The 20,663-nt window shown below is 42.8% G+C and overlaps 1 protein-coding gene across 1 annotated transcript in view; it reads right to left on the bottom strand.

The window, feature by feature from the left end:
- NTRK2 (neurotrophic receptor tyrosine kinase 2) overlaps positions 1-20,663 on the bottom strand; it is a 498,274-nt gene that overhangs the window by 338,920 nt on the left and 138,691 nt on the right. The window contains exons 9-10 of the mRNA XM_030193669.1: positions 19,716-20,021; positions 11,583-11,615 (exon numbers count right to left, since the gene is read on the bottom strand). Of these exons, the coding sequence (XP_030049529.1) occupies positions 11,583-11,615; positions 19,716-20,021 (339 nt within the window). The remainder of the gene's footprint in view (positions 1-11,582; positions 11,616-19,715; positions 20,022-20,663) is intronic.

Here is a 20,663-nt window from a genome sequence, read left to right as displayed (position 1 = left end):
GGCTTGTTAAGCCTATTAAGTTATGTATGTTGCTATGGAATACCTTTAGATTTTGGTGCGGAACGCTAGGCACGATATATAGAACCCAGCAGAAAGTGCATAACTTGTAGTTGTTTGAAACAATAAATGTACAGTGAATATATTAATAAACTATGCTGTTATGATGATAAACTAGTGCAAAATGCAAGCACAAATCCATCAATACAAGCAGAGTGACTCATGTGAAATACTCAGGCATATCATGTGAAAAAATAAAAGTAGCATCAAAGAGGACACATACCTAAAGGGGAACTAGAGTAAACTTTCCCCTATTAGCAGTGGTATACCTAGGTTGGCTGCCACCTGGGGCAGGACACCACTACTCCCCCCCCCCCCCCCGGCGTATCACCGCCGAAGCGCATCCCCCACCTCCCCCGAAGTGCATTATCCTTACCACAAGGGGTGCACGGAGCAGTTGCACGGCTCTCGGCTCCGCTGTTCCCTTGCCCTGGAAATGGAAGTTATGTCAGAGAGGACAGGCAACTACTCCATGCACTCCCTTGCTGCCTGCACCCAGAGAGGACCACCCTCACCACCCTGCCCTTGGTATGCTAAAGCCTATTAGCAATACTCTATCCAAAACAGGCTAAAAATAAAAAAAATGCACATAACACTATTTAACATTAAAAGCCTAAATAGATTAATAACAAGGGTAAAAATAATTTGCAGCTTGAAGGCTCCAAAATAACCACAGTACAGCATTCGTACTTCAGATCAGCAGCATTCCTACTGCACAGGCAGAAACAAGAAACTGTTATACTTTGGAAAATGCTGGTTTATATGTCTCCTGCTGTGGTGGAAGGCCAGGGTAAAGAATTAAAAAAAGAAGCCCTTATCAACTATATAATTACATCACAAAAACTTAAATTTCCAAAATAATATTAAAAAGCACAACCCTAGAACTCTTTATAGAGACAAAAATATGATTTTAAGAGTTTACATAGACAAATTACATCAATTCAAAATTTTTAAATGTCAAAACTAATGATAAAAATTGATGCAGCTAGCTCTGAAACCTAGAATCATTATTATAAAGCACAAATTACTGGAAAATGCAGAAAATGCTTAGAAAGTTTAAAACGTTATATGTTCCAGCAGCCATCTTGGATGCATTCCAAGGAAGTGCTGTACACAATACAGAATCATCAAATACAGTTGTACAAGCCCCCCAAAAAAATACAAAAAATGAAAAATTGCTAAAAGAGCTGCCAAAAAAATTAATCAAATAAAATGGATACTAATACAACAAAAAAGATATTAATGCAATACAAATTATAAATAGCAGCTTCTAAAACAATAATAATGGCCACAGAATTAAATACATTAAAATAATTAATAACACTCACATAAATATTAATAACAAAGCACAACATAAACAGAAGCCAAATATTAAAACACAGAAAATATGTGGTCACTATTCCATAATGAGTGTGTTATTTGGTGACTACAAAAACACAGATAAATATGACTCTTGAATCAAACCTTTTCATACAACAGTATTATAATTAGAAATAAATCTTTGTTCTGTCTGCAATAACAATCTGTCAATATCTCCACCTCTCCAATGTGGATTTATGGCTTGCATATGCTCCACTAGTGGTTTCTCAGAAATATTTCTCTTTATAGCACTTTTATGTTCAATGATCCGCTTGTTAAATGCTTAGGTTTGCCAATATATAATAATCTGCAAGGACAAATGATTGCATGTACAACTTGTTCAGTTTTGCAATTGGAATATTGCCTCAGTTCATATTTGGCACCAGAAACTGGATGTACAAAAACCTTAGTGACCCTTTTACCAAACTGCAGTAAAAGGGGACCTGCGGTGGTATCAGTGCATGTTTCTGACATGTGCTGAGGCCCCTTTTTACTGCAGCGGGTAAAATGCTGTTTTATTTTAAAAAAGAAATGGCCATGCGGTAAGTGAATCACTTCCTGCGTAGTCATTTCCGTAGGGAGCCCTTACCACCATTTATTTAGGGGGCTCTTTTACAAAGGTGCGTAAGGGCCTACACGCATGTCCAGCATGCGCCAAATCAGCATTACCACCTGGCTACTGCATGCCCTGGGCAGTAATTCCAAATTTGGTGCACGCCCAAAACACGCAGTATAAAATATTTTCTGTTTTCTACTGCAGGGCGCCTACCCGGCGGTAAATGACAATTTGCGGGCATTGCATGCTTACCGCCCAGGTAGCACATAAGACCTTACCGCTAAATCAATGGGTGGCAGTAAGGTCTCAGGCCAATAATGGACATGCACTGGTTTTCATTTTGCCACACGTCCATTTTCTGGCTTATTAAAAACATCGTTTTTTTCCAGATGCAGTTAAGAGCTGTTAGAATTTATGTGCATAGATTGCTAAGCGCATTCTAGAATGTACTGCGCCTAAATTCTAACGTGCGCATGCAAAAACAGGCATGGTTATGGGCATGTTTATGGGTGTTTTGTGGTTGTTCCAAAATGTATGTGCACAGTTATAAAATAAGGGCCACTGCCCTTTTCATTGCCATAAATGGACACACATAGATTCAGTTGCATTAACTATGCCTAAGCATATTCTAAATACTGCATGTAAATTTATGCATGAGAAACCACTAGTGGAGCATATGCAAGCCGTAAATCCGCATTGGAGAGGTGGAGATATTGACAGATTGTTATTGCAGGCAGAACAAAGATTTATTTTTAATTCTAATACTGTTGTACCAAGAGGTTTGAATGAGAGTCATATTTATCTGTTTTCACCAATTTAGTCAATGACTTTAGGCGCAAATCTCTGAACCAGGCTCAAAATTCCATGCCAAACTTTGGTGACCTATATAGAATGTTGAGGATAGCCACTTACATTGTCTATATAAAATAGCTACAATGAGGTGCCTAAATATCTCTCCTATCTAGGCAACCTGTTACATAATTAACTAGTAAAAAAAGGCCCGTTTCTGACACAAATGAAATGGGCATTAGCAAAGTTTTCCTCGGAGTGTGTATGTTTGAGAGAGTGTGTGTGAGAGTGACTGTGTGAGAGAGAATGAATGTGCGAGAGTGTGTGTGTGTGACAGAGAGAGAGTGAGACTGGGTGCGAGTGTGTCTGTGAGAGAGAGAGTGTGTGTGATTCTCTTCTCTCCCCTGCCCCCCCTCCAGCCACCCAGCGATTCTCCTCTCTCCCCTGCCCCCCCCTCCAGCCACCCAATGATTCTCCTCTCTCCCCTGCCCCCCTCCAGCCACCCAGCGATTCTCCTCGCTTCCCTGATTATCTCCATCGAAGCGGCCGCGTTATTTAAAGCCCTGCCCGTCTCTAGCCTTCCTTTTGAGTTCGTTCCCTTAGAGTCCCACCCTCCCAGAAAGAGGAAATGACGTCAGAAGGTGGGACACTGAGGGAATGAACTCGAAGGGAAGGCTGGAGACGGGCAAGGTTTTCAATGACGCGGCCGCTTCGACGAAGGTAATCGGGGGAGCGAGGAGAATCGCTGGGTGGCTGGAGGGGGGGGGCAGGGTCGAGAGGAGAATCGCTGGGTGGCTCGGGAGAGACCTGTGAAGTGACGCATGCGTAGAACAGCTGCGCATGCGTCACAGCTCATTTATATAGTAGGATAGGGTTGTGCATTTCTTTTTGTCTAGAACAGAAAAAAATATCCAACAAAATTTTGTGTTATTAATAGTGGACACATTTCTGAAACAATGTGCACTCTTACGAAAAAAAAGTCCCTATATACAGTGAACACAATTTATGAGCTGTGCTTATAGAACACCTATGTGAGCACCATTGCACATGTGTGAATAGTGCATGCATGAATACACTAATGGGATAAAGTGCGGACTCTCTGAAAAAATGTACATTCCTCGCAGATAGGGCTAGATTCTATATGTGGCACCCAAAAAAATTGGCATCGACAAAAATAACGCTCAGCACTATTTTCTAAACCATGCTTAAAAGTTAGGTGCAGTTTATAGAATAATGCTTATGCCCAGGAATCATGCCTAACTTTAGGTGCAGCCATTTGCATGAACTGAAACATTGTGTAAATCCTAATGTTGAAATTAGGCATGGATCCCTATTATTCTATAACTATGCAGGTAAATTCTAGGAATGCCCCCTATGCGCCCTGACCCTCCCATTTCTACACCCCCTTTTTAGACTCACATGTATAATTTGGTACGGATCCGGCGCCTAAATGTATGCACTTTAGTGTCAATTAAATCCAATTAGCACTGATTGCTCGTTAGGATGCCACTTATTGGTGCTAATTGGGTCATTATTTAATTAAGTTGTGCACGCAAATTGGCCATGTGCCTAAATTTGTGTGCGCAACTCAAAGCACTATATATAGAATCTGGGAGATAGTGGGCAATTTTTTTTTTTTAGAAATGTACAGAGTCTTTTCAGAAAAGTGCACACAGAAATGATATTGCTCCCATAGCTAAAAAAAAAATGTAAAAAACATACAAAACTATGCAAAACTATGCAAAATTCCTGTAAGTCACATGGGGGTCTTTTACAAAGGCACGGTAGCGTTTTTAGCACACGCTAAACATTAAGACGCAGTAATCGGCATTATACACATGTAGACTATTACTGCCCGGTTAATGTGTGAGACCTTACTGCTAGGTCAATGGGTGGCAGTAAGGTCTCAGGCCAAAAATGGATGCTCAACAATTTTTATTTTGAGCACGTCCATTTTAGGCCAAAAAACTAAAAAAGGCATTTTTTGCAGGTGCACTGAAAAATGGACCTGAACATGTCCAATATATACGTCTACACCAGCGCAGGCCATTTTTTGTCTCACCTTAGTAAAAGGACCCCTGAGAGAGGAGGGCAAAAGATTTGCCTACATAATCCAATATCCTTGCACTAATCCTGAGTAAGAGGTAAGGTTGTGTATCCATTGAAAGTACCATGACATTTTTCTTCAAGCTAATGAAAAGTAACATCAATTCAGTCTATTCAGCCACTTACAGAATAAATTACCGACATCAGTGTCAATTGACACTACCCCAAACCTCTATTGCTTATAGTCTATAGCAGGAAGAAGCTGTATCTCACTGGCAGAGAATGCCTAATGTCTTTAGGGGATGCAGGGGGAGGAAGTTAATTTTCTCATGCAAACAAATCTTCCAGTTCAGAATGTGTTAGCGGCAGTAAATGCATGTGTTTGTTGCAAGATTGGCCCTTACATGTGTACAGCCTCGTGTGATGCAGACCTTTCTTTCATTATGTATACTTCTAAAATGGCTGTTGCTGGCATCCTTATATGTGTTTTACAAAAGGCTCCGCGTTCAACAGAGCCTTTTATAAAATACTCAGGAAGCGTGAACATCCCAACCTGGAAGTCCCAATTCCTACCAACCGTGTTTCCCCGAAAATAAGACCTAGTATAGGTTTTGCTGAATTGCTAAATATAAGGGCTCCCCCGAAAGTAAGACCTAGCAAAGTTTGTGTTTGGGCGTAGCCACGGGTGGGCCTGGGCGGGCCCAGGCCCAGCCACTTTGCCTCCAGGCCCGCCCAGCCAACGTCCGCTCCGCTCCGGTTTTTAGCGCCTGCCTTCAAGGGCGCCTCCCTCCCAGCGGCCTGCCCAGCTGTTCGACGACGGGTCAGGATGGGTACAAACCAATGGGGGGGGGGGGGGGTCCGACCGGTGGTGTCCGACCGGTGGTGTCCTCTCTGCTATGCCTGCCCATGCGCCTTCCCGGTTCCCGGCTTCCCCCGTGGCGGCGCTGCTCTTGCCTTGTCTCCTTCCAGCCTTCCACTCATCACGATGATGTCAGGATGCCGCCTCCTCCCCCTGCGGCACCTTCGTGCACGCCTTCCGGTTGCAGCCCTCCCCTGCTTGAAGCTGAAGCCAGCGTGAGCGTCTCTCGCGTCTCAGACATAACAAAGTAAGTTGTTTAAGCCTGCACAAAAGCTGACTTTTAGAAGTTGGTCTCCCGTTGGCCCCTTTGTCTCTCCCTTTCCTCAGCCTCCTGTCCCCCCACTATCATTTACCCAGTCCTAGTCCCCTATAACTTCATGTGCTCCCATGAGGAGTGATCTGGAAAATAACTGAAAAAACCTTATGAGGTTCTGATCTGTAAAGAAAATAAGGACCTGCAGCAACAAAAGGGACAAAGAGAGAGATACTGGTACAACTAAAGCCTTTAGTTGTACCAGTATCTCTCTCTTTGTCCCTTTTGTTGCTGCAGGTCCTTATTTTTTTCAGAGTTTAGCAGGTAATTTTTTTATAATTGCATGCACTCATGAAAGCTGTGCACATTATTTCTCCCTCTGTGGGCTTCAGTGAATTGTAAAAATGAAAGTATGTTTGTATTCTCTAAAATATTTACTGCAGGGAATTCGTGCTTACATTGACATGCACAATTTCTGGATTATTATGCATGTTTGAAAATGCAATGTGACCTACAGCCAGTGGTACGTATTTAAGAATGCCCAGTTGAAACAATTTATTATTGAAATGCTACCGGCTCATTCTCTCTTGGCATCCAACCCCCTGGGCTGAAAAAGGGGATAGGGTGGGAGAAGAGAGAATGAAGATGCTAGACGGGGGGGGGGGGGGGGGGGGGGGAGGGGGAATAAGACATCCCCTGAAAATATGACCTAGCGCATCTTTGGGAGCAAAAATTAATATGACACTGTCTTATTTTCGGGGAAACAGGGTAGATGTACTATGCAAGCAGTAGAGGAGTGGCCTAGTGGTTGACATCCAGAGGTGGCTTGTTCAAATTCCACTGCTTCTCCTTTTGATCTTGGGCAAGTCACTTAACCCTCCATTGCCTCAGGTACAAACTTAGATTATAAGCCCTCCTGGGACAGGGAAATACACAGTGTACCTGAATGTAACTCACCATGAGCTACTACTGAAATGTGTGAATACAAATCCAAATAAATAACAGCAGGCTACAAACCTGCATAGGTATTTCAAGAAATCAGAAAAACATTCCACTAGTTTTAAAAAAAATAATAAGACCCTGTTTTCCAGAAAGACTGAAAAACATTTTGAAAATGGAACACTAGGAGCAATAACTGTGATATGATAATTGTTAAACATAGAATCAGGACCAAAGCAGTTAGTGGGAGAAAATACCTGCATAAAATGTTGATTAAAATAACAAGATAAAGAAACAAAAGCCTGCAGCATTTTGAACATGTAATTGAAAAGGAACCTTTCTATGTGACGGATCCTTTCAGAGAAGAGAACCAGGAAAAATGCGAGGGCCTTTGTTTCATGCTGTACAAACATGGATTTGCAAATTATCCATCAGAGGGACGTGCATAGAAATCTTCATAACCATTTGTTTTTCCATAAATGGGAGTGATAAATATGCCACAGTGTTTCCAGGCAACTAAACAGCAATTGGATAGTCCAGTTGCATATTGCTTAATGTTACATGGAATAAACAGTATTGCAGAAATATATATCAAATCCAGATGACATAAAGCAACACGCACCCTACAATTCATGGGCTCATCATCGTTGAAAGGAAGGTTAAAGCCATTTGTACAGATGAACTTTAATATTAAGTCTAATCTGCAGCACAAATATAATTCTGCTCTTTTCAGACATTTTGGACTACATTCAGCAAATGGAGTCTAAATTTGGGTGTCAGAAAAAAAATCTCCCAGTGCTATTCTATAAAGGACACTCTGGATTGAGTGACCATTATAGAATAGCTCATAGCGCCGATTCCCGTGCTCACAGTAAGGCGCCAACACTTACATCTGCTGAAAACATGTGTAATTCCTGGTACCCAAATTAGGCAGCATCCACAGTATTCTATAACATTGCATGCCGATTTATGGAATGACCCTGACCCGCCCATGCTCTGCTCTTGGCCATGCCCCCTTTGGGTTCCACACAATGGGATTTGGGTGTACAGTTTTATAAAACAGCACATAGCAAGACGCACATGCAAATCAAAATTGGTGCCAATTAACATCAATAATTGACTGTTAGAGCCCACTTATTGACGTTAATTGGCTCATTACCCAATTTAGTTATGCAAACTTCTCAGGATCATGCCCAAATTTGGGTGTGCAAATTTGAGTGATCTTTATAGAATCCCGTTTATGTACTCTATCATGCTAAAGTGTCTTCCTTTCTCAACCTGTGAGCATTTGTCCAGATATTATAAGCTGCAGCAGAGAACTGGTTACATTTCTGCCAACTGCCCCCCCCCCCCCCCAAAAAAAAATAACAAAACTAAAAAAGGGAATCCACTGTAACATCTCCTAAGGGGATGCTGTTGTATGGACTCCTGCCTCAGTTTAGAGGAATCACTTCCTCCCTTCCCCAACTGGCTAAGTTTGAGCCATACTGGTTGGGTTTTATCTGGTTGCCCAGACAATGTAAAAGCTGGTTTTCCTAGGAGACAGTACAGTAAGCTGTGCAACACATTAGTGCAGTCGATTTATGCTCAGTTTTCTTGTGCTAATCTTAATCTTGATGCACGGAGTATGATTACCATAGGAGAATCAGCATAAAACCGCTGGGTTAAAAGGTAGTGCAGCAAGAATGCAAAATGCATGCAAATCTTAATAAATTGCTCCTACTGCTTAATAAATTGACAATTTAGGGGTGCATTTATCAGTGCAGGCTGCTGTTAAGACGTGTGATTTTTTTTTCTAACTCATGCTATTTTAGCACAAGTACTATTTGAGGCAATAAGACCTAGCTACTAATCACTGAGGTTAACAGTAAAATAACACCTCTTAATGGTAGCCCATGTTGATAACTTCTCCCCTTAGAGCGACATGGGAGGCATCATAAGTACAGGATGGAGGCCCATTTGGGCCACCTCAGTCAGTTGAGGAATTGGGGATGAGGGTGGGAGAGCCTGAGGACTGCCTGGGTGGTTTGTGAGGTTGAAGGAATAGGGATCTCAGGTGCCACCAGGAACATTTGTGAGGTTATGTGGAAGTGTCAGAGGAGGAGGGGAACAGGAAAGCAGTCAGGTTATGTGGGTTTTTTTTTTTTCTTTTCAATCTCCCTTCCTGTCAGTGCATGGGCCAATGCCTGCTTCATGCACTGACAGGAAAGGAGATGTTTACGGCTGCATCTTATCACTGTTGTGTGCACTGTATTTTTTGATAGCACACAATTTTTCACACAGCGGTAATTTGCATGCCATTAGTTTACTGCTTTGTGAATGAAAATATGTTTAGTGTATGCATTAAACGGCTGGAGCTTAGCACAGTGTTCTAACACATTGTTTTCTGCATCTAGGCCAAGGTGTGTTAAAGAGCAAACCTTCAGCAAACAGCAGGACTGTAGAAGTTGTGATCAGATGCAGGAAGAAGCAAGTGTGAAAAGGGCTCTGCAACTTCCCCTTCCCGTCTGTTTTCCATCACATTTCCCCCCCCCCCCACCCCCACCACCACAACCACCACCCCAAGCAGAGCACGTTGCTAAGGCAAAAAAGTGGAAGTGTCCACAATCTGTATCTCCACTGGACTCCCAAGTAGGTTCTGCTAATAAGGAAGCAGATGGAGAGATCCCAAGTGAAAGGATGAATGAAGTATTAAGAGGGAAGGGTGAATACACCTACAGGTGGAGGAGTGCAAGAGGGGCTGAGTGCCGAGGAGATGATGCATTGGGGGGTGGGGTGAATATTGCAGGCAGTGATCAATAAAGAGGAGTGAATGCTGGGGCAAGCGTAAGAGGAGGAGATGATTTTTGAGGTTGGGTGACAAAGGAAAGGAAGGAGTGAGAGCTTGAGAAAATGATGAATCCTGGATGCATGAGAAGAGGTAATTATTAGGCATGGTGGGGGTGAGCAGGAGGGACTGAATGATAAGGGTAAAGGGGGATAAGGAGGGTTATGAGTAAGGGCGATGAATCACTAAGAAGAGGTAAAAAAAAAGCTGGGGGGAGTGGGTAGGAAAGGGTAAATTATAAGGATGTGTTGAATGCTAGGGATGGAGGATAGTGCCAAGGAAGAGGTGAATATTGTATGGGCCTAGCTAGTCACAAGTGAATACTGGAGGCCAGGGGTGAGTGGGCAAGGTGAGAAGGATGGAGACAGGATGATGGTGAGGGAACAGGTGCATATGGAGGATTTATTTCATCCTCAGAGCTGGCAACCCTATCCTGAAGAAACCAAACCCTACTTCCCTGATGAGTTTGGTTCTTTAGTTGTACGTGAAGGGGAAAATACTCCATAGAATAATTTCTCCTCAGGGCAGTATCCATCCTAATACATCTCAATACCCAATGAAAAACAGACGCGCTGACACACATCCACCCTCCTGCCAAGTACTTCATTCCTCCTTGCATGCTGCCACTGTGTTAGTCTTTAAATCTTTCAGGCTGGCTTTGAGACTGGCACACCTGATATCATGAAGTTTCGAAACAGTTGAGATGACAGCATTTAGGAGGGAGTGGCTCACTACCAAGAAGGACTAATGTCATTGGTTCTTAGCCTTTGGTGTACAGTACCGGAAGGCATACTAGAAATTAAATACTAAAGATGTTCTCCCATTTTGTGGAAAATTCTTAGGGGTAAATATTCAGCTGGCAGTGGTGTGCGTTTTGCTGACCACCATCGGTGTTATTCTTGGATATTCAATGCCAAGGCTAGGTCCAGATTATAGTATTGAATGCAGCACCAAATAACATATGGCCAGTTAAGTAGATATTGCCATGTAAAGATAGGCCTGGGTTTTATGTGGTTCCATTTATGCAGTTACCCTGGCCGGATAAGTGCTGACTCTGCCCCCAGAATGCCCCCAAAATAGCCAGCTTTCACTTAGGAGCTAACCACTAGTGTTCAGCAGAAATAACCGATTAAGGGGTCCTTTTACTAAGCTGTGGGGGAAAGGGCCCTGCGGCAGGGGCCGTTTTTCCAACACGCCAGGGCCCTTTTTACTGCAGTTGGTAAAAAGCCCCCTCTCAAAAAAATGGCCATGTAGAAAGATAACTCTTACTGTGAGGCCATATGGTGGGGAGTACTTACCGCCACCCATTGAGGTGGCGGTAAGGGCTCTCACGCAGCGTGCGGTGATGCCTGATTACCACCATGTTAGTGCCATGTTAGAAAATTTTTTTCCAGCACACTGGAAATGGTGCACGCTCAAGCTGGAACTACCGCCGGCGGCCACGTTAGGCTTGTGGTAGTTCCGATTTCGCATGCAATAAGCCTGCGTTGGGCTTACCGATGCTTTGTAAAAAGGGTCCCTCTGTGCTGCTGAAAATTAGTGGATAACCCTGAACAAGCGATTTTACCGGCAGCGGCCGTACCTGGCCCATTAAATCGTTTTGAATATTGACTAGTTAGTAGATAGGGTCCACATGATATGATCGTTATACAAGTGATTGATTATTCTCTGTTTGTGAATGACGACATGAAGATCACTGGGCTTGAAAAGAGAAAGCCAAAGGTATAAGAAGACATCAGCTAGATCAATACTGAACAGAGCACTATAGGCCATTGCATATGTTGAACCATGTGCAATGGTTTGCTTCTCTGCTAGTTGTAAATGAATAATCTCCCAATATATGTCATGTCTCTTTTTTTTCTAAGGTATAATAAAGAAAATAGAATCAAATGCATACCATAGAATGCAGGGTCAGTGATCGACTCTTCACCTATACAGCAAAAAATAAAAAAATAAAAAAAAAAGGTGTCTCAGTACATTTGCAAATAAATTGGGATAAGCAATAATTCAGAATATGCTGTGGAGTTAACTAAGATTTATATTCCTATGACATCTTGTGGACCAGCATCCTATCAAAAAAAGAAATATGAAATAAAAGAGACATTTATACCATGAAGAAGAGAAGATCAAAGCCTCAAAACATAGAGAGACATTTTTGCTCTATAGAGTGTGCACTAAAATTATCTTTGCTCTGCTTTAAAGTGCAATAGGGCATGACCAAGCCAACCTTCCTCATTTAGGTGAGGTGCCAGCCCTACTCATTTGGGGATTTCTGTTTTGAGAACCTAAATTGTTTTAATTGGGATTATTGAATAGCTCCAAATAAACAAGGGTAGCCTAAGCCAGTTCTAGTTTCATCCTCATTCTTGCAATGGAGGTAAAACCAGTACTGGTTCAAAATGCTGACAGTAAGTTAAAAACAGAGAGCCCAATATTCAAAAGTCAATGCCACTGAATATCTATGGAGACTGCCATTGCACTATATAGGTAGAAAGCTCAAATCCAGAACCGCTAGGGTAGCATTTTCTGAAGTGCAACCCGTTCCATGCACAGAGCCCAAGAGACAAGCAGAGCTCCGGAGTCTCAATGCGTGGATGAGACGATGGTGCAGAGAGGAGGGTTTTAGATTTGTTAGGAACTGGGCAACATTCTGGAGAAGGGGGAGCCTGTTCCAAAAGGATGGGCTCCACCTTAACCAGGGTGGGACCAGGCTGCTGGTATTGGCATTTAAAAAGGAGATAGAGCAGCTTTTAAACTAGAGACTGGGGGAAGGCCGACAGTCGCTCAATAATGCATGATTCAGAATAAGGTATCTTTTAAAGGTATCACCAAAACAGGGAAGATAAGTTATCCTGAGTGAGGTTGCAAAGGGACCATAATAGACCAGCCGCCTTATATTCCAAAGAGAAAGACGCCCATATTTCGACCCAAATCGGGAGATGGGCGTCTTTCTCCCGTGGGCGGCCAAATCGGTATAATCAAAAGCCGATTTTGGCCGTCTTCAACTGCACTCCATCGCGGAAACGGCCAAAGTTGATGGGGGCGTGTCGGAGGTGTGGTGAAGGCAGGACTGGGGCATGGTTATCAGCCAAACAGAAATGGGTGGCTTTCGCCGATAATGAAAAAAAAATAGCCGTTTTTAGCAAGAATTTAGGGCACTTTTTTTGGACCCTTTTTTTTCACGAACAAGTCCCAAAAAAGTGCCCTAAATGACAAGATGACCACCGGAGGAAATCGGGGGTGACCTCCCCTGACTCCCCCAGTGGTCACTAACCTTTTCCCACCAAAAAAAAAACAACTTTTAAAACGTTTTATTTCCAGCCTGTATGCTAGCCTCAAATGTCATACCCAGCTCCCTGACAGCAGTATGCAGGTCCCTGGAGCAGTTGTTAGTGGATGTAGTGGATTTCAGGCAGGTGGACCCAGGCCCACCCCCCTACCTGTTACACTTGTGCTGGTTAATTCTGAGCCCTCCAAAAAACCCCAAAACCCACTGTACCCACATGTAGGTGCCCCCTTCACCCCTTAGGGCTATGGTAATGGTGTAGACTTGTGGGCAGTGGGTTTTGGGGGATTTGGGGGGGGGGGGCTCAGCACACAAGGGAAGGGTGCTATGCACCTGTGAGCTCTTTTACTGTTATTTTTTAATTTGTAAAAGTGCCCCCTAGGGTGTCCAGTTGGTGTCCTGGCATGTGAGGGGGATCAGTACACTACGAATCCTGGCCCCTCCCATGATCCAATGCCTTGGATTTGTTCATTTTTGAGATGGGCGCCTTCGGTTTCCATTATCGCTGAAAACCGATAGCGCCCAGCTGAAAAATGGCCAACTCCTAGGCATTTGCCCCGCACAACCCGTATTATCAGAAAAAAGATGGGCGCCCATCTTTTTTCAAAAATACGGTTTGTCCCGTTCACGGAAATAGGCGCCCATGGATATAGGCGCCCACAGAGATGGGCGTTCGCGTTCGATTATGCCCCTCCAGGTGTCCTTAAATAAAAATCAGACGAAAGATTGTAAATTAATACTGTCAAGTACTGAGCATGATGTAAATAGGAACAACAAACATAGTTTGAAATGTCTATATGCGAATGCCAGAAGCCTAAGAAATAAGATAGAGTTAGAATATATTGCACTAAAGAAGGATAACCTCTGTCCTAGCTCCATTGTTGAGATATGTGGAGTGTGTGTTGTAGAGCTCCACTTTTAAGTTTTACCTTATAATTTTGTCCAGTCTTGTGTAGAGTTCATACCTCAATTTCATATAGAATTCACTGAATGATGTTATCAACTGTGAGGGTAGTTCTAGTGGACGGCTGATACCAGCTGGGGGCTTTCTTCATGCATAGAAGAGCATTGGGATTTTTTTAATGTAGAGTCTTTAATAGCGAACTTAAAGTTGGGTAAGGGCCGTGATTCATTGATGGGAATGATGTGTGGAAAGGTTACTTTGGATTGCCACCTCATCTATGCCTAGCTTACCCCCTACCCATTCCACCTCAAATAATTCTGTGTAGAAATGCCACTCTCCCTTAGTCTATCATGAGGAGATATTTCTGGAGGAGAGGAAAATAATGCCCCAGTTTTATCTATACATTATGTTCCATTTAAATTTCAGCAGTGAAAAATGCAGGTGGAGACCTCGGGGGGGGGGGGGGGGGGGGGGGGAGGGGGGAGTGGTGGCAACATTGGTTGCGGACCCAGGGGGGAGGGCATCGTGTGTCTGGGAGGGGGGTTGTCAGGGAGGCGGTGAGTGGCTTGCAGGGGGGTGGAAGCGGCGGCAGTACCAGCAGTGTTGATGCTGGCGACGTTGGGCGCGGACTGAGGGTATGTTGGTGTGCCTCGTGCTGCTATCCTGTGGTTGGTCACTGCTGCTTGTGACGAACCAGGAAGCACACAAACGTCAGGACAGGAGATGGATACAGCAGCACGAACCCTACAAACCCTTCACTGCCACGGAGTAAGCTTCAGAACGTTGGAGGTGCTTTTTATTATAATAGAAGATTTGTTTTCTCACTTATAGCCAAAGCGGGTCACAATAGTTGAAGCATACACAATTGGTATAAAACAACACACAAACAAAAATATCCAGCCACTATAAAACACCAGCATCATCGCCAACTGATATGTGACACCATCGTACCGTCTAGAATGCCTGCACAAAAAGATGAGTCCAGGAGTTATAAAACTCTGCTACCCCACTATAAATATCCTGGCAATTTGTTCTAAAGCAGCTGACCTACAATAGAAAAAGCCACTGTTCTAGTATCAGCATAATGCATCAACCCCATCCTCTCAATCAACAATTGCATTCCTGTCTCAATATATCAAACTTTGGTTCAGTTCACATAATTAAAACACCTGTGAAATATACCAATAACACTTTACAGCAAATAACATTTTACAGCAAATCTAAAATTTCACCAGCAGCCAATTCACTTGCATTAAAACTGGCCCTGTATGAATAAACCTAGAGCCCCTCCCCCAACAATCAACTTAGCTGCTGCATTCTGGATAACCTGTAAGGCCTTAACTCGAGACACTTGAATTCCCATAAACAGTAAATTTTAACTAAAACCTACTCTGTACCACAATCCTGAAATCAAAACCAGACAATACAGGTTTCAACCTGCTCAACAGTTGCAGTTGAAAGAAAGAAGATTTAATCATCGTGGTAACTTATTTTTGCATGCACAGTGAGTCTCAAATCTAGCGTCACACCTGAGAGTTTCATACTCCTCTGCACAGATAAATTAATATTGCCAACAGATACAATCTCTGGCCAAGATGGATCCTCTTGTCTCCCTATCAACATCAGCTCTGTTTTAGCCAGATTCAAACCTAGCCGGTGCTCACCCATCTAACTACTTACGCTCTGCAAATATTCAGTAAACTGATCAGACAACTCATTCCGCCAGACATAGAAAAAAACCTAGACCTCATCCTTGGGATTCTATATATTGTGCTGAGATTTCTGCACAGAAATCGAAGCATATTCCATGACAGTGTGCATAAGCTAATTGGTTACAGCTAATCAGTGTTGATAATTGGATGTTAAGATCCAATCAGCACTAATTGGCATTAATTAGAATTTACACACAGAACTGTCTAAGCGTATTCTGTAATATGATGTGTGTAAATTCTAAGTCGCATAGTTTAAAAATAGGTGTGACCATGGGTGTGGAATGTGTGGGTCATGGGTGTTTCTAAAATCTATACGCATTGTTAAGGAATACACCCAGATCATGCATAATTTAGGTGTCCGGATGTATACCAAATTTTACTTTTTGAAGGAATTCAGTCAAGGCGGTGTACAGCAAGAATAAGTCAAACATAAGCAATAGACAAATACAGTAGTAAAATAATAATAATAATAATTATATATATATATATATATATATATATTTTTTTTTTTTTTTTTTTTTTAAGCAATGCAGAGAGTTTCGACCCCTGTGGCACACCTCTGCTCACTGGAATGACAATTAAAACAGACCCACTTTTCACCTGCATTGAACAATCACTGAAATAGGACAGAAACCAATTATATACCTGTCCCTGTATCTCTATCTATCTCAACTTATACAGCATATCCACAGTATGAAACACCAATTAAACATCTATTGATGTGAATCAAAAAATGTGATTCTTATCAAGCATACAATGAAGGTTGTCCACAACAGAAATCAAAAACAACTCAACACTATGCACTGGACAAAATCCATATTGGTGGGGATCCCAATATGTTATGTGTCAATTGATGGTTCTTAACAAATACCATCAATTGACACATAACCACCTTGTCAATCACCTTCGCCACAATGGATAATGTCGTAAAATTGTATGATTCAAATTCTTCTTCTTCAATGGAGGTTTCACTGCAGCTCTTTTCAGCATCACTGGCATCGACCCTGACACTAAAGATTTATTTACCAGAAATGTCATTGAGGGCACAACCTCCCCACCTATCTGCCTCAGAATAGCTGATAAACAGGGATCCTTCTAAGACCATGTTGGACACAATGCGTGTAAAATATTCACAATCTCAGACTCCTCCAACTGCCTAAAATCCAATCATACCCTTTGGTCAACATTCCCCAGTTTCACCTCCCAAAGCTAGATGAAAGGTGCAGGGGTGCAAAGCACCTGTGGACTTTGAAGCCAGGTGAGGAGTTTGAACATGCCCCTATTTCCCAAATACTACAGTGGATATCATAGCCACTGCATATGTGTAGCTGAGCTGAATTACTTTTGTGGCTCTTTAACTTGATGACAAGAATTTCAATTCAGTTTAGTTGAGTTATTCATTTGATATACCACCTTTCCTTTGCAACAACAAAGTGGTTTAAAACGTTAACAAAAAGATGAACCACATAAGTACATAAGTAATGCCACACTAGGAAAAGACCAAGAGGGGCATAATTGAACAAAAACGTCTATCTCCATGGGCGTTTATCTCCGAGAACGGGTCCGTGAAGGGGCGGACCGAACCATATTTTCGAAAAAAATAGACGTCCATGTTTTATTCGACAATTTGTGAGCTGGGCGTTTTTGTTTTTCAGCAATAATGGAAAATGAAAGTGCCCAGTTCAAAAATGAATAAATCCAAGGCATTTGTTCGTGGGAGGGGCCAGGATTCGTAGTGCACTGGTCCCCCTCACATGCCAGGACACCAACCGGGCACCCTAGGGGGCACTTTTACAAAAACAAAAAAAAAGGTAAAAGAGCTCCCAGGTGCATAGCACCCTTCCCTTGTGTGTTGAGCCCCCCAAATCCCCCTCAAAACCCACTGCCCACAAGTCTACACCATTACTATAGCCCTAAGGGGTGAAGGGGGGCACCTACATGTGGATACAGTGGGTTTGGGGGGGTTGGACGACTAAGCATTAAGCAGCACAATTGTAACAGGTGGGGGGGGATGGGCCTGGGTCCACCTGCCTGAAGTCCACTGCACCCCCTAACAACTGCTCCAGGGACCTGCATACTGCTGCCAGGGAGGTGGGTATGACATTTGAGGGTGAAAATAAAAAGTTGTGAAACATCATGTTTTGTGGTGGGAGGGGGTTAGTGACCACTGGGGGAGTCAGGGGAGATCATCCCCGATTCCCTCTGGTGGTAATCTGGTCATTTAGGGCACTTTTTGGGGCCTTATTCGTGAAAAAACAGGGTCCAGGAAAAGTGCCCTAAATTCTAGCTACAAACGCATACTTTTTTTCCATTATCGGTGAAAGCTGCCCATCTCTCCTTGGCCGATAACCACGCCCCAGTTCCACCTTCGCCATGCCTCCGACACCCCCCCCGTCAACTTTGTACGCTTCCGCGATGGAGTGCAGTTGAAAACGTCCAAAATCGGCTTTCCATTATACCGATTTATTCGTTTTTGTGAGATAAACGTCTATCTCCCGATTTGGGTTGAAATCTAGGCATTTTTCTCTTTCAATTATAAGGTGGCAAGGGTCCATCGAGCCCAGCATCTTGTCCACGACAGCGGCCAATCCAGGCCAAGGGCACCTGGCGAGCTTCCCAAGCGTACAAACATTCTATACTTGTTATTCCTGGAATTGTGGATTTTTCCCAAGTCTATTTAGTAGTGGTTTATGGACTTGTCCTTTAGGAAACCGTCTAACCCCTTTTTAAACTCTGCTCTGCCTTCACCACGTTCTCCGGCAATGAATTCCAGAGTTTAATTATGCATTGGGTGAAGAAACATTTTCTCCAATTTGTTTTAAATTTACTACACTGTAGTTTCATCGCATGCCCCCTAGTCCTAGTATTTTTGGAAAGCGTGAATGGATGAAGGTGAGAAGTTGGAACCACTCGTCACTGGAAAGAGCAAACAGCCTCGTTGCTTCAAGAATGTTAAGCGACTTCCTGTGTCATACGAAGCTAACGCAAATTCATGGATGACTGGGGAAATTTGGATGCAGTGACTAAAGAAGTTTAGAATGCAGGTACAAAAGCGTCAGATTTTATTGCTTTGTGATAATTGTGCTGCACACGGTGATGATGTCAAGCTGTCTAACGTCAAGGTGGTCTTTCTGCCACCAAACACTACCTCTCTGATCCAACCTATGGATCAGGGCATAATAGCCAATTTCAAACAACATTATTGGGCTCTTGTGCTACATCGTCTGATGAGCATTATGGACCAGACTGGCAAGGATAAACATGCTGTTGAACTGGCTCATAATCTATCATTGTTTGATTCCCTACGTATGCAGAAAGAAGCCTGGAATCATGTTACATAGGCAACCATTGTGAACTGCTACAAGCGGGCAAGCTTTGTTAGGGATGTGGAGAGGGATGAAACAGATGCAGCTGTTGCAAACGCGTCAGATGAATAGGCTATTGACATCCTAGCCAGTGTTACTGAAGAGGAGTTTCATCACTACGTAGCTATTGATTACGATCTACAAACAACAGCACTGATGTCCAGATATGTGCCTACACGCAGGCAACGGCTGATGATGAAACAGATGATGAAATGAGCAGCGAGGCACATGCTGACGAAATTCAACAACCTCCTGTCACTTTTGCAAGAGTGCTGGAGAATATCAACACCGTGCGGGCCTATCTGGAGGCCACTGGATTTCAGTGCTATGACAGTTTTTACTCTTGTGTCTATGGAACTCACAGACACAAGAGTGTACAGAGGACTATGACTGATTACTTCAAGTAAGCCTAACGTCAGTTAACGGAGACTGTATACTGTACGTATAATAAACAGTACTGTACATACGTTTATCAGATTTCAAGCTTCTTTTTTGGATCACAACGGTTAAGTGCATGCTCCGGTTAACTGAGAAAGCTATTACTTGTCTCTGAAAATACCTTATGACGATATGATCTATTTTGGGGGAATTTGCAGAGTACTTATGACCCTGGTTGGCCACTGACAGTGACAGGATGCTGATCTGGATGAACCTGAGTCAGCATAGCTTATTTTAGGTTCGTATGTCCATTAAATAATCATGTTCATCCTTGTTAATAAAATGGTTTCACTGAGTCATAATACATGCAAAGAATGTTTCTTACCAACTTCAGGACCTTGCATGAAGTGAGCGAGAGTGGTACAATTATCTGACCCATATTTATTCTCTGCCTGCAAGGTATAACGACCATTATAGACATGAGTGGGACTGTCCAGCTGTAGGCACCCATGGTATTCACTGTTGTTATTACTAGTTTCATGGATCATACTCCAGATGTAATCACTCTCATTCAGAACTGCCCCCTCGTGGAACCACTGCAACTTGGGCTTTGGGTTTGCTCTAACGCTGAAGGGAATACACCAATGATGATCGAGCGTTGGAGAGTCCATATATATGATCTGTGGTGGAACTACAATGAAAGGAATGAAGAACATGGAACAATTAGCAGATGTTCTTAAATTTTTAAAACACGTATAGCCAGACAAAATATGAAATTAAGGAATTATGTTGCCACACAGTGCTTCATTAGTTATTGGCAGCTCATGAGCAGAAGAATTACACAGTTCATAACAATGCAACTCCTTGAATTCTCATTCAGATTTTATTTCACACACATGAAGGCTCTAGACATAGGTATCAAAGTCCACTAGTACAGAAAGGATTAATGCATTTTTTAAAATATAAGTATCTTTTGAAATTATGAAAGTCCTTTCCCAAAAACATCAAGTTGTATTACAGAAGCCTGTAAGAACTTAAATAACTTCTCAAAGCGCCCTGGAGGTGAATATGAAAAATGGAAGTGCTTACTGTAGAAGTTTCCCATAAATCAGCTGGCCGATACTCAAAACTATTTAACTGGCCAGGAACGGCTCCTGGCCAGTTAAATAGGGAAAGGAAAGGGAAATGGGACTTGATATACTGCCTTTCTGAGGTTTTTGCAACTACATTCAAAGTGGTTTACATATATTCAGGTACTTATTTGGTACCGGGGGCAATGGAGGGTTAAGTGACTTGCCCAGAGTCACAAGGAGCTGCAGTGGGAATTGAACTC

The sequence above is a fragment of the Microcaecilia unicolor genome, chromosome 2 (genome assembly GCF_901765095.1).
Source record: "Microcaecilia unicolor chromosome 2, aMicUni1.1, whole genome shotgun sequence".
In the NCBI taxonomy this organism is placed as follows: Eukaryota; Metazoa; Chordata; class Amphibia; order Gymnophiona; family Siphonopidae; genus Microcaecilia; species Microcaecilia unicolor.
Note: the sequence above shows the minus strand (reverse complement) of the source record. Positions and strands in the feature narration are given on the sequence as shown.